This window comes from Hyperolius riggenbachi, chromosome 2 (assembly GCF_040937935.1).
Source record: "Hyperolius riggenbachi isolate aHypRig1 chromosome 2, aHypRig1.pri, whole genome shotgun sequence".
Classification (NCBI taxonomy): Eukaryota; Metazoa; Chordata; class Amphibia; order Anura; family Hyperoliidae; genus Hyperolius; species Hyperolius riggenbachi.
In genome coordinates this window covers 198213251-198227933 of record NC_090647.1, presented here as the reverse complement: position 1 = coordinate 198227933, position 14683 = coordinate 198213251, and the positions used below count along the sequence as shown (strand labels likewise).

General features: G+C 42.1%; 1 protein-coding gene across 1 annotated transcript in view; it reads right to left on the bottom strand.

Moving 5' to 3' along the window:
• The window catches only part of FGF14 (fibroblast growth factor 14), a 663348-nt gene extending 649203 nt beyond the window's left edge, over window positions 1-14145 (bottom strand). The window contains exon 1 of the mRNA XM_068267978.1: window positions 13234-14145. Coding sequence (XP_068124079.1) covers window positions 13234-13441 — 208 coding nt within the window. The 5' untranslated portion in view covers window positions 13442-14145. The remainder of the gene's footprint in view (window positions 1-13233) is intronic.
• Window positions 14146-14683: the final 538 nt, after the last annotated feature.

The window sequence follows — 14683 nt, the reverse complement described above, 5'->3', positions numbered from 1 at the left end:
ATGCAAGGCGCGGAATAGCATGTGGTGCCACATTTACATTACGTTGGGAGAATACATCGTCCACCGTGAATGTAGCCTTAGCTGAAACAGCACCTCTTTAAAACTCTGGCACTAGTATTATTTGGAGTGCAGACTACCCAGAAACTTAACTTTACTGTATTAGTAATTAGCTGCACAGTGCAGAAGTTTTTGTTGGAGTAAGTTCACAGATTTCAAGGTAGCATATTAATGTGCATGTGGTATTGCAAAGTACCTCATTGCCATTCATTTGTAGCACACGTGTATTGTGTGCATTGTCCATGCTGGAGTGAGCCAAGCAGTAAAGGATAAAGGCGGGCCAGGAGTATGGTCTCATTAGGTTAGCCAAGCGATGTAAGGTAATGGGGATCCAGGAGTGTGGTCACATGGAGTGTGCGTAGCGATGCAGGGTGAACGTGGGGCGGGAGTACGGTCACATGGAGTGAGCCAAGTGATGCAGGGTGGCGGTGGACCAGGAGTATGATTTCATGAGGTTAGCAAAGCAATGCAGGGTGAAGATGGGCCAGGAGTACAGTCTCATGGAGTGAGCCAGGCGATACAAGGTGAAGGCAAGCAAAGAGTACGGTACATGGAGTGAGCCGAGTGATGCAGGGTGAACGTGGGGGTGGGAGTACGGTCACATGAAGTGAGCCAAGCGATGCAGGCTGAAGGCAGGCAAGAAGTATGGTCACATGGAGTGAGCCAATCGATGCAGGCTGAGGGCAGGCAAGGAGTATGGTCAGGTCACATGGAGTGAGCCAATCGATGCAGGCTGAAGGCAGGCAAGGAGTATGGTCAGGTCACATGGAGTGAGCCAATCGATGCAGGCTGAAGGCAGGCAAGGAGTATGGTCACATGGAAGCTTACATCTGAAAATGGCGCCTGAGAATAATGGCGCACGGTATTGCCGCTAATCCGTTTGGCGCTTATCGCTATTTAACGTTAAAGCCTTATTGTTATTTAGCGTTAAAGCATTATTGTTATTTAGCGTTAACACACAGAACCCTCTCTGTACCTACCCCTAACCCATAAACCCCCCTGGTGGTGCCTAACCCTAACCACCCCCCTGGTGGTGCCTAACCCTAACCACCTCCCCTGGTGGTGTCTAACCCTAACCACCCCCCTGGTGGTGCCTAACCCTAACCACCCCCCTGGTGGTGTATATTGTACTGTAACTATACCTAACCCTACTCTCACACAGAACCCTCCCTTTACCTATCCCTAACCCTAAGACCCCCCTGGTGGTGCCTAACCCTAAGACCCCCTGGTGGTGCCTAACCCTAAGACCCCCCTGATGGTGCCTAACCCTAAGACCCCCTGGTGGTGCCTAACCCTAAGACCCCCCTGATGGTGCCTAACCCTAAGACCCACCCCCGGTGGTGCCTAACCCTAACCTTGACAGTGTTACATTAAATCCATTCACCGTTTTGCAGTTAAATAACATCTGCAGTTTGGCTTATGTAGGGCGCTATTGATAAATAACGTTAGTTTGTGCCACTATTGATAAATAACGTTAGTGTGTGCCGTTTTTGCTTCTTTTTTCCCTGTGCGCCATTATTATGCAGTACTAACGATAAATAGCGATAAGTGTATCTTTTTAATGTGGCGCCATTTTTATGCATAGGTGCTGTGCGCCATTATTCACTGATCCGCACATGGAGTGAGCCAATCGATGCAGGCTGAAGGCAGGCAAGGAGTATGGTCACATGGAGTGAGCCAATTGATGCAGGCTGAAGCAGGGCAGGAGTATGGTAACATGGAGTACGGTCACATCACTGCAGGGGTAGCAGGAGTGCAAGTTAAAGGAGCAGAGCCTAGAAGATAATGAAGTCTACTGCAGGAAAGGATGCATTTTTGAATGTAAATATTAAGATTCAGTATTACAACAGAAACTGTGCCTCAGCTTACAGCAGTCTTGCATAATCCTTCAGCATTGTAGCCTCATTGCATTATGATTATACATGCTTCTGTAGTATCCAGGGAGAATTATTATTTCCATATTATAGTATCTTACCAATTTGTAATGTTGCCCCTCACTCTCGCTCCCCCCACCCTCACTAAAATCCTGCTCTCTCATCAGAGACATTAAGGGAGCAGATTCGGTACTAATGAATCGGTGTGTTGTTGCTCACAGAAGGAGCAGGCAGCAGGGGGCAGGTGAGAATCTCATCTCATGCTATGCCTAAGAATGTTATGTCCAAGGATAGATTCTCATCTTGCCTCATGACTGGAAATAGCCCTATTACCACAGGGATTCGCCTACGTTATCTACAGTACAATATAAAAGATTTGTGTTTCTTGTCTCCTCAATTCCCTTATTGCAGCAAACATAATTCTAGCATTGCCCGTAAAGCATAATGTACATTTAAGAGACTTTTAAAAAATGAGCTTTGTACCACTCAATGCAGTACAAAACTATGCAGCTGATTATAGGCTGCCACTCACCCCTCCTTTCCACCACCTGTTCACCATTAGGAAAAAAGCAGATCTTACCAATCAGTATTCAGTTAACAGATTGGAGAGTGTCCACATTTTTAATAGATGTTCTGGGGATGTTGCTACTCAAAAATCTACTGTATCAAAAATGTCTAATGGTATATGCTTCATTTATGGCCCTTTCACACCAATGCTGCTGCATAGCAATAAGATGGTAGCTGAAGAGTCCCTTTGCTCAGTAACGTTACTGTGCAACCATGCAGTACAATATAAGTATACCTCGCAGCCACTATAAACGCATGTTACATGCTTACTGCGTTGCAACCTGCCGCACTTCACTAATTGTGAAAACCCCATAGGAGTGTCACTGCATCACGCTGCCATATGATGATACTGCCCATTGCAATGCAACAACCAGTGTGAAAGGGCCCTATATCAAGTTAACTACCTGATTATTGTTATTTTTAGTGATTTATATAGCACCAGCATCTTCCATGGCGCTGTACAATACACAATAAATAGTATAAACACATGAAACAATACACAATTGAACAGGTCAGCTGGGCAATTGTACATATACATATATATATATATATATATATATATATATATATATATATATATATATATCTATATATATCTATATCTATATCTATATATCTATATCTATATATCTATATCTATACATATATATATATATATATATATATATATATATATATATATATATACAGTGGAGGAAATAATTATTTGACCCCTCACTGATTTTGTAAGTTTGTCCAATGACAAAGAAATGAAAAGTCTCAGAACAGTATAATTTCAATGGTAGGTTTATTTTAACAGGGGCAGATAGCACATCAAAAGGAAAATCGAAAAAATAACCTTAAATAAAAGATAGCAACTGATTTGCATTTCATTGAGTGAAATAAGTTTTTGAACCCTCTAACAATAAAAGACTTAATACTTAGTGGAAAAACCCTTGTTTGCAAGCACAGAGGTCAAACGTTTCTTGTAATTGATGACCAAGTTTGCACACATTTTAGGAGGAATGTTGGTCCACTCCTCTTTGCAGATCATCTCTAAATCCCTAAGGTTTCGAGGCTGTCTCTGTGCAACTCTGAGCTTGAGCTCCCTCCATAGGTTTTCTATTGGATTAAGGTCCGGAGACTGACTAGGCCACTCCATGACCTTAATGTGCTTCTTCTTGAGCCACTCCTTTGTTGCCTTAGCTGTATGTTTTGGGTCATTGTCGTGCTGGAACACCCATCCACGACCCATTTTCAGTTTCCTGGCAGAGGGAAGGAGGTTGTCGTTCAGGATTTCACGATACATGGCTCCGTCCATTTTCCCGTTAATGCGATTAAGTTGTCCTGTGCCCTTAGCAGAAAAACACCCCCAAAGCAAAATGTTTCCACCCCCATGCTTGACGGTGGGGACGGTGTTTTGGCAAACTTCAGACGGGCCTGCACATGTGCCTTCTTGAGCAGGGGGACCTTGCGAGCCCTGCAGGATTTTAATCCATTGCAGTGTAATGTGTTTCCAATGGTTTTCTTGGTGACTGTGGTCCCTGCTAATTTAAGGTCATTCACTAACTCCTCCCGTGTAGTTCTAGGATGCTTTTTCACCTTTCTCAGAACCATTGACACCCCACGAGGTGAGATCTTGCGTGGAGCCCCAGAGCGAGGTCGATTGATGGTCATTTTGTGCTCCTTCCATTTTCGAACAATCGCACCAACAGTTGTCACCTTCTCTACCAGCTTCTTGCTAATGGTTTTGTAGCCCATTCCAGCCTTGTGCAGGTCTACAATTTTGTCTCCGACATCCTTGGACAGCTCTTTGGTCTTTCCCATGTTGGAGAGTTTGGAGTCTGCTTGATTGATTGATTCTGTGGACAGGTGTCTTTTATACAGGTGACTAGCTAAGACAGGTGTCCTTAATGAGGGTGACTAATTGAGTAGAAGTGTCTAACCACTCTGTGGGAGCCAGAACTCTTAATGGTTGGTAGGGGTTCAAAAACTTATTTCACTCAATGAAATGCAAATCAGTTGCTATCTTTTATTTAAGGTTATTTTTTCGATTTTTCCTTTTGATGTGCTGTCTGCCACTGTTAAAATAAACCTACCATTGAAATGATACTGTTCTGAGACTTTTCATTTCTTTGTCATTGGACAAACTTACAAAATCAGTGAGGGGTCAAATAATTATTTCCTCCACTGTATATATATATAATATATATATAAGCACAAGGAGTTGCAGCACACAGCTCTTTATTTAGAGCAAACAAGCTTTCAATCAGCAAACGGTTTCGGTCGTCCCCGACCTTTATCAATGCCAAATAACAAATGAATGCATGGTCATATATATACCCGCCCCACAGGAAATGACATCATGACAAAATGGGGTCCACCCCTTAGTTACATCACCAAGTAGTGGTAAACACATAATACAAGAAGTGTCAATCATATACACTTATCTCATTTATCATTAATCAGTCCATGATCCAAATCACGTAATAATATTCTCTCAACCAGTGTAACAGTCAGTTTCTTTATATAGCCCTAAGAAAGGGAGAGATTATATGAACAGATGTAAGTCAAAATCTTTCCCTTTCTTAGGGCTATATAAAGAAACTGACTGTTACACTGGTTGAGAGAATATTATTACGTGATTTGGATCATGGACTGATTAATGATAAATGAGATAAGTGTATATGATTGACACTTCTTGAATTATGTGTTTACCACTACTTGGTGATGTAACTAAGGGGTGGACCCCATTTTGTCATGATGTCATTTCCTGTGGGGCGGGTATATATATGACCATGCATTCATTTGTTATTTGGCATTGATAAAGGTCGGGGACGACCGAAACCGTTTGCTGATTGAAAGCTTGTTTGCTCTAAATAAAGAGCTGTGTGCTGCAACTCCTTGTGCTTTTTTTGTATACTCTAAGGGGGCTTGGGCATCCCCAGTTGCGAGCACCTTCAAACCTCCAGCCTGTGACAGCTGCTGACCCCCCCTGGACACACATATATATATATATATATATATATATATATATATATATATATATATATATATATATATATATATATATAAATAAAACACCTTATTTAGCAATAATTGCGTATGCTAGAAGACAAGAGAGTCCTGCTCTTTCCAGCTCACAATCCAGCTCACTGACCAGCTTACCCACAAAGATAAAAAGTAGCATCAATAAACAGATTAAAACTGTGTACAGTGATAGTGTGACTGACAGTCAGTGACTGTTTACTGGTAGTTTGTAGGAAGATGATATGATTGCCTGCAGAGATGACTTTTCAGGAAGGTAAAGGTGGGTGAGTGCCAAGCGCTGATATAACATGTTTGCCTTACCAATTCTTTATATGGGTCTCTGAAAATCAGAACAATAACACAACATGCAGGTTTTATATAATGCAGTCCTGTAAAAGAAGAAAGATAAACAAGACGGGGAAAGGACAAAAAGCCAAAAACAGAAGCAACTTCATACTCGCCGTATATCTGTGAAGGTGTGCATGCGCCAAGTATATTATCCTAAAAAATAGACGCACGCACATTCAGTTTGTCTGTCTGCATTGACACTGCTTGCACACGTGGTCTGATGTGCTGACCACCAGAGCCGGGACAAGGTCCACCAGCACCCAAGGCTGAGAGATCAAACTGCGCCCCTCCATCCCTCCTACCCCAGCCGTCACATACTGATTTCTATTAGACTAAGAGGCACCCCAGGGCCCCCAACTCCCCCAACACCTTAATCTCTAGTTATCTGGCTTGCAGTCACTGTCATGTATCCACTTCTCTTATTTCTATCTGCTTTAAACACAATTTAGAAATGATATATGAGCTGAGTGCGCCCCTTCCTACACAGCGCCCTGAGGCTGGAGCCTCTCTCGCCTCTGCCTCGGCCCAGCCCTGCTGACCACACACTGGCAGATTGATCTTGCAGATTAACACATTTACCAGCAGTGCAAGTGATCTCTGAGGTAAATGTGCTGGGAAGAACAGTGATGCTTCCCTGTGATAAACATGTTATCACGTGCAGTGCGCATCCTATTTTTTTCTCACCTTTTGACTAGATGTTTGATATCAACTCATTCAAACTTCACTGCACATTTTCTGCAGTAAACCAGCTGCATTGTCGGTACATTTTGCAGAGGTGATACAAACTTGTTGTTGTTTGGCCAGCATTAGTGTATCGAAACGTCACCTGACAAGAATGAAGGTATCAGTAATCTTCTGTGTAATCCAATGAAGCTGCAGTGGAACGTACTACAAATCCAGTAGTAGGGGATGTGACCAGGCTGGTCCTGTAACACCTTTGGGACTAAGAACTTAAAGAAAGTGATGCCAGCACCATCCAATAGTATTATGTGCGTTTATTGTTTCAATAGGGTATAGACAAGCTTGAAAAAGGAGCACTGTCCCGAAATGTCGCTGTATATATGTTCTTTACCCTTTTGTAATAATAAAAGAGCATAATACTATTGGATGGTGCCGGCATCGATTTCTTCATTATTCCATAAATACCATAAATATCTGATCATAATTATTTATAAATAACAGTTTAATAATTACATTAAATACACAGTGTTGTATGAAAGTACATCTATGATAACAAATGGGATCAACCCTGGCAAATGTATGGAGCCCTGATCCTATGGCGCTAGGTGGAGCAAGCATGAATACAAGAGGTAAAAATGTTCCATGTATTACAAATGTGTAACCCCCTGATGTTATAGCTAGGTGGAAGAAGTATACATATAAGAGGTAGAGCTATTCAGTATATTGCAGATGTCTGGAGCCCTGTTCCTATGGCTAGGTGGAACAAGTATGCATATAAGAGGTAGAGATATTCAGTGTATTCCAGATGTGTGGAGCCCTGTTCCTATGGCTAGGTGGGACAAGTATGCATATACGAGTAAGAGGTCGAGCTGTTCAGTGTATTGCAGATGTGTAGAGCCTTGATCCTATAGCTAGGTGGAACCAGTATACATATAAGAGGTAGACATGTTGTGTGTGTTGCAATTGTCTGGAACCCTGATCTTATAGCTAGGTGGCACAAGTATACATATAAGAGATATAGATGTTCAGTGTATTGCAGATGTCTGGTGCCCTGATCCTATAGTTAGGTGGAACAAGTATGCATATATGAGGAAGAGATGTTCAAGTGTATTGGACATGTCTGGAGCCCTGGTCCTATGGCTAAGTTGAACAAGTATGCATATAAGGCCTGGTTCACACTCCGAGAGATTTTTACACGCCAGTGATTTTAAAAACTCTCACTAATGCATTTCTATGGATGATTTTTGTAAAACCGCATTGCTTAAATGACATCACACGCATAGAATTACATTAGCAAAAGCTTTTTGAATCACAAGCACTTGGAAAAGGCTCTTGATGTGTGAACCAGTCCTAAGAGCTAGGACATGTTCAGTGAATTGCAATTGTCTGGAGCCTTGAGCTTTAGCTAGGTGGAACAAGTATGCATGCAAGAGGTAGAGATGGTCAGTGTATTGCAAATGTCTGGAGCCCTGATCTTTAGCTAGGTGGAACAAGTATAAATGCAAGAGGTAGAGATGTACAGTGTATTGAAAATGTCTGGAGCCCTTATCCTATAGGTAGGTGGAACAAGTATGCATATGAGACGTAATGCTGTTTAATGTTCTATACAGATAAGAATGGTGCTAGGTCTTTTTGTGGAAGTTTGGTTTTGAAACCTCAAAGACTATCGGGTCATTTGGGTGCATCTACTTTGGATTATAATGTATTATACACAAATTACCCAATCGGGTGACTGATTTCTAAATATCTGAACAACTAGTTGCAATCACGATCACAGCCTATGCCAAATCAGTCATTTGAGAAAATGGATCACATTCATAATCTATGCAGATTAAAGTAAACTAATCACTGGGATTTATCTTAAAAAAAAAGCGGCAGCACAATGCCATATTGGATAGCACTTTTGCCTTGCAGCGCAGAATCTCTGATTAGACTCAGGATCAGCATGGAGATGGTATGTTCTTTCCACGTCTGTGTGTGTTTCCTCCAGCCACTCTGGTTGCCTCACACATTCAAAAAACATACATTCATTTGCTTCCCCAAGAATCGGCCTTACATTATGATGGACAGATGACTATGATAGGGATTAGATTGTGAACCCTCTAAAGAAACAGTAAGTGACAAGTCTATACTTATAAAGTGCTGCTGAAGATCAGCACTATGTAAATGCAAAATAAATAAGGAAAGTTTGAGGAGTACCAGAACAACTGCTTGGATTGTATATATTGCAACTATTAAAAGGAGGTGAGCATTAGGCATTTCCGCATCTCCCTCACAACAAGCATATAGTGACACTATGACAAGCATGCTTAAAGCTACCTTGTATACTTCAGTGTGAGGTATGGGACTCCTAGCAGCCATTATGCCACCAAAATTCACCAGGACTTGTCTCCGTAAGGCCCGGTTCACATTAGCGGTGGCCGTCCGGAATCGCCGTGCCGGAGCCGGACCGCTTGCAGAACGGACGGAACGGACGCACGGCAATAGCAATGAAAGCCTATGCGTCCGTTCACATGCGTCCGTTCTGCCGGACCGGAGCCGGACCGGATCCGGACCGGATCCGGACTCCGGCGTCCGTACCAACATGCGCTATTTTTTGGTCCGGCTCCTCCGGCAGCCGTATCCGGAGCGGAGCCGGACTGCACCATCCGGCCAATACAAAGCAATGAGAGCCGGAGAGCGCACAACACACTGGCTACAAAAACCGGACGTTCTACCCCACTTCCTATGCATTTTGGATGGGGACCACATGGGCCAAGCGTTCAAAGAGTGGGGCAGCAGCGATTTCATGCTGGAGCTCGTTTTGGCAGCAACATGTCTGATTTCTGATAACGAGGAGGCGAACAACAGGAAGGAGAGAATTCCCAGGTTTACGAGTAAAAAATGCCTGGATCCATGGTCCCAACTGCAGTCTCTGTATCCACGGATGGTCTCCACACGTCCACCTGTCTCCAACAATGACCCCAGACCCTTCTGCTGACCTCCCAGACCCCAGGTATTTACAGGATGGTATCTCCTTAAGAAACCGGATCCGGACCGCAACCGTGTTCACACCGCACGGAAACCGGATGCAAACGGACCGGATCCGGATAGGAACCGTACGGATCAGGTCCGGTCCGGCTCCGGTGCGGTCCGGACATCCGGTGCGGTTTTGACAAAACCGCAAGTGTGAACGGGGCCTTAGTTCTCACCCCTCCTGCAATGATCTTACAAGCCAGTATACCTTTCCAAAACGGGAAAGTACAGGCAAGGGGTTTCCTTTTTCTTCCTATTACTGGTAATACAATAAGACGTTCGTAAATAAGTGTGAATAGTGCCACAATAATATCAAACAACTGTTTGAAAATTGGTCATCACACCTTCTAGTGTCCTTTATGATTTATTCGCCATCAACATGAATAAACACAATGGAGACATTTTCATTAATGTGGAGCAGATTTTATGTCTACTCTTCGGTTTTTATTTCTGTTTATGTTATTGTTGGAAAGATGAACTTACTTCCTGTTTTCTGTGACCCACAAGATGGGAATTGAGGGAAAATCTGAGACTGGTTGGAACCCTTCTTCACACTATCCAAAGCTAAAACAAAGGAACTGGGTGGAATTTCACTTAAACATGTCAATAAATAATCATTCTTAATGCTAGAGTTTGTACCAAAAGAGAATTAAGCCTATAGCTGTGATTATTTAAACACAAAAATAGCTTTATACGTTTGGGTGAAATTTCCTTACACGTTGATGCAATTGCAAGCTGAAATAGAAAATGTTTCACTGTAAGAAGAAGCAAACAAAACCCCAGAACAGTGGAAAGTAAAGAGTTCTAGCGATAGCTAAGTGACCAATCTGAGCCTGTCACTAGACTGGCAGACAAGCGTGGGCACCACATCTAATATTGTTTAGAACAGAAGCAGATCTAAAGAACTTTGATCACTATTGTTTTTGTATGAGATCATAGAGTACAATAGTAACACAAGAAAAGCAAAATAAATGAACTTATACCATTATTAAGGGATTAACAGAAGAATAGCATATTGTGATGGCTGACATGTATGTAATGGGATCAAAAGAATGAATATTCTCTATGAAGAGATAAGTCAACAGCTATTTGTTTGCAAACTGCTTATAATATAAATAGTAAGTTCAAAGAAACTGAAGTACATTAGGCTAACATATGACCTTAACATTTTACATAAATACTCTCTGGGGCCCAGTTCAAAAGAAATAGAAAAGATTACAATTTCAAGGAAAACAATCAGATTAATAGCATTTCATTAGTCAATAATACAGCTACGGTTAATCCAATTATTTCTAACGGCGTATATAGCATTACCAGGGAATGCTAACGGAAAGAAGTTTGATGAATTAAAGTTTCCACTGAGTCAAATAACATCCACTACCAAATGGACTCCTCTGAAAACTCCTACACAATAGATCTCTCACTGGAATCCTTTATTTGTGCATTAAGGGTAACATTGATTGTATTGGACTCAAAGGTAATTGATGAAATTCTTTTCAGGATTTGTACCAAGGGAATGAAGCCCTTCACAGCGCCTCAGGTTCTGCTGTTTTGTGCACTGCTGTGTAGCCTTCCAAAGGGCACAGCACTGACTGCAGGGTCCAGTCCTCCAGAGTTTTATCACGTACACTATATTTACATGCATTGTGGGAGGTAAGGACAGTCAGTTGTAGAGCATTGTGTGTTTCAAGCCCCAAACACAAATCCAACATCAGTTCCACTTCTTCAGCGTGTTCCTCTGTTCAGGGGCTTACCTCACACTCAACATTTCCAGACATTCTTCCAAAAGCTAAGACCAACTCGCTACAGGAATTTAGGACGTTTTCAGGCAAGCCCAAGGAACGTACACAGATATTCACTCTGTGTTTGCAGATACATCTACTCATATTTTTAAGAAAAGACCAAGAAAATAAAAAAAATATGTACACTATGGTGTTTGCTCAGCTTTCACTCATTAATATTGCAGAAAAACACGGTTCTTTACTTATCATTACTGACGTAATATTACTGCTTCAGCTCCTATGCCCAGGGTGCCATGTGGGGCCTATACAACATGTTTCCATCACAAGAAATAGGGACAAAAATAATAATTTACTGAGACACAGAGGGGGGCTACATGAAACAGGAGAGTTTGGAACACCACCATGTATCAGAAAATGTTATATTCGCCCAAGACGAAGCAATGCAACAAACCAGTGCTATGCTTGCCTACGTTTCTTGTTTCTCAATGGATTCAAGGTAAGACACAGACCTAACCTCTTCTAGCTCACTGCAGTAATTGAGAGCCTCTGGTTACTGGTACCTTCCAGAGTGGTTAACAAATAACAAAGAACTGGCTCTCAGACCTGCAAGCAGCCAGTGAGCAATTTTACCCAGACAGCTGGCTTAATTCTGCCTCTTTGGTATTCTAAGAAGTACTCTTTACTGCAGAACGATATGACAACACACACACTCTGCAAAGCCTTGCCTCACTGCAACTGCCCTGAAATAATGTGCACTTCAGTGGAAACAAAACACACAGAAATACACACAAGAATATTTTCCCATCAAGGGCCAGAAAAGCAAAGCGTGGCCCCACAGGTTCTGCTGTTTGTTGATGTTGGGATGTCACAATAGCAAAGAAAGCTATGATCTACTACACTGCAGTGCCAACGTCAGAGGCAAACCAGGGATTCATTGCTCTTAATGGGACTGAGAGGCAGCGGAACGGCAGGTCATGCAGGACCAGGGGAATGCAACAGAAATGCTTTCATTCTAATCATGTACCCTACTATCAGCACACACTGCAACAGATAAACGCAGGCCATGGGGACAGACAAAATAATATGGGGATGTGGCCATCCGTCTCCTTATAAAGCAAGCCTCTGTGAAAAAGACCTTAGGATTGCTTTTCTTCATTCTATTCTAGTGCCTTAGATAGCTTTCAAGCCTGCAAAACACGTCCTTAAGACAGGAATGGGACTGAGAAATTCTATTAATCTCCTACAAGAGGAAGCCTACACAGTGTACTGCAAATATTAACCCTGTGCAGCCTGCTCTGACTGCATCACATAAAAGCGCTACTGATGCTGCATGGAAATAACACACACACACACACACAATGTATATGAAGCACAAAACAGGCAGCAAGGCGTAAATCTCCACAATATGTTCACTTAGGCTGTGTGCTGCTCTGGATGGCAGTGCCATGCTCTCAGGGTATTATGAAAAGGCAGAAATGAGTAACAGCCTGCCACTGTTTGCATTTTTTTCCACTTTGGAGAGGTGGTTCGTGTTTGGAATATTTGCAAGCTAATCAGAAACTATTGCAGGATGTCAGTGCCATAGCTGCTGTGTGCTAGCCAACTGCAGCCAGTACTTCCACTAGAAGGTGCCTACATGCCAACTATCTGCATTGGCAATATTTACTAATAAACCCTCCAGCACAGAAAATCAGGCACACAAAGTTGACACTCTTCTAAGAAATGAACTCTCATGCCAAACCTGAATCCCAATCTATCCTTCTGAGCTATTCACATCTAAGAAGGTAGGCTTAAGGTAGGTACATGAAAATTGCATCGGCCTCATAGCAGATAACATTACTTAATCTGATGAAAGATCTGCTCAGCACACAGCGATAGCCAGATCTTTAAACGTAGGATCATGCAATGTATGTTATTTTGCATTTTTCTCTGTAGCTTACCACTTGGATTCTTGTTTTTCTTAAGACTCTTGCCACAAAGACACTGCAGCATATGCGTTCCTTTGCTGAAAATGTTCCAAAGAAACCACATTGATTTGGGCGAAAAGCAATCCAGCAGCTTAGACACCCTGAGAACGAAGAAATCCTTCTTGTTGCATACTAAGAGGTTGTGATCAGTTCTCCAGAACAAGGGGACCAATTTAACCATAGAAAAGGATTATTTTCCTATCTTCTCCCAGTCTTTGATTTCCTTGTTAGGCTTGTTTCTTTTAGAGACTCCTCAGTCAGAGAGCTGTTGTATTTTTCTTTCTCTCTTATTTTATTTTTTTTTGTATAGGTTTCCGCTTTTTTTCAGAAAAGATGATAAAAATGTAATGGTTAGAACTACATCAGTGATGATCTATTACCAAAGTGTGCAATCTTCCTTTTCACCATGCAGCCAAACGAAAGTAAGCTAAAGAATTCCCAAGAGAGGCCAAAAAAACTAATCTTAGAACAGTGAGACATGTACGATCCCCGAAGTAAAGACCATTGCCTACTATCACTTGATTGCTAGGAGGAAGGGTGGATCTGTAGAGCATCAAAAGCCAAGGCAGTATTCATGGTACTAAGAGAAAGACTGCAGTTGTAGCACCAAGCACAACAAATATCACCCAGCCAAGCAAGAATGAGGAGGATAACACCTCTCTGCAAGTGTCAATATTATTACCATCAATCCACAGTGATCTGTGCAGTCTTAGTTAACCTGCAATTCCAAATCACACAGCAGAAGTGATGTAAATCCAGATCCCCTTAACAGATGATTACAGTGGGTGGAAAGAGAGACAGATCCTCTTCCCCTGCTCTCACTCTCTCCCTGCTGCTTCAAGCACTGGTGTGCATTAGAAATAAATTTCCCCGTCTTTCACTCCCTGTGCTTGGCTCTGAATTGCAGGCACAGATAGAGTAGGAGGAGTTGAAGATTTTTTTTTCCATTTTTTATAAAAAGCTTTATTTCAACCTAAAGCAGAAGACAAGGGTTTTTTCTCCCTCACTTATGAAGCTATACAATTCTGAACTATAATAAGGCACCGCTAAGGTTAATGTAATATTCATGACATTTCAAAGCTGATTTGATTATCTCACAGAGTTACATTGTGCTGCTTCACGTGATACCCAATTTGGACTTAGGTTTACATGCTAGTTTTTTTTAAATGCCTGGAAGAGCGCATATGGCATTTGTGTGCATCTTTCCAGGCATTTCTTAGGCTACACTGCATTCTATATAAATATAGAAGCGCAATGAGCACAATGGAGGGGTCAATTCGCATCGCTGGTTATGCGTGCGCTCAGGGGCTTTCAGTGAAGCACACAGTCAATAAAAAGTATGTTTCACTGTCACTATTAATGTGCGCGTTATGCGGTATTAAACTGCATTAGATCACATCGCACCAGACGCACAGTGAACAGT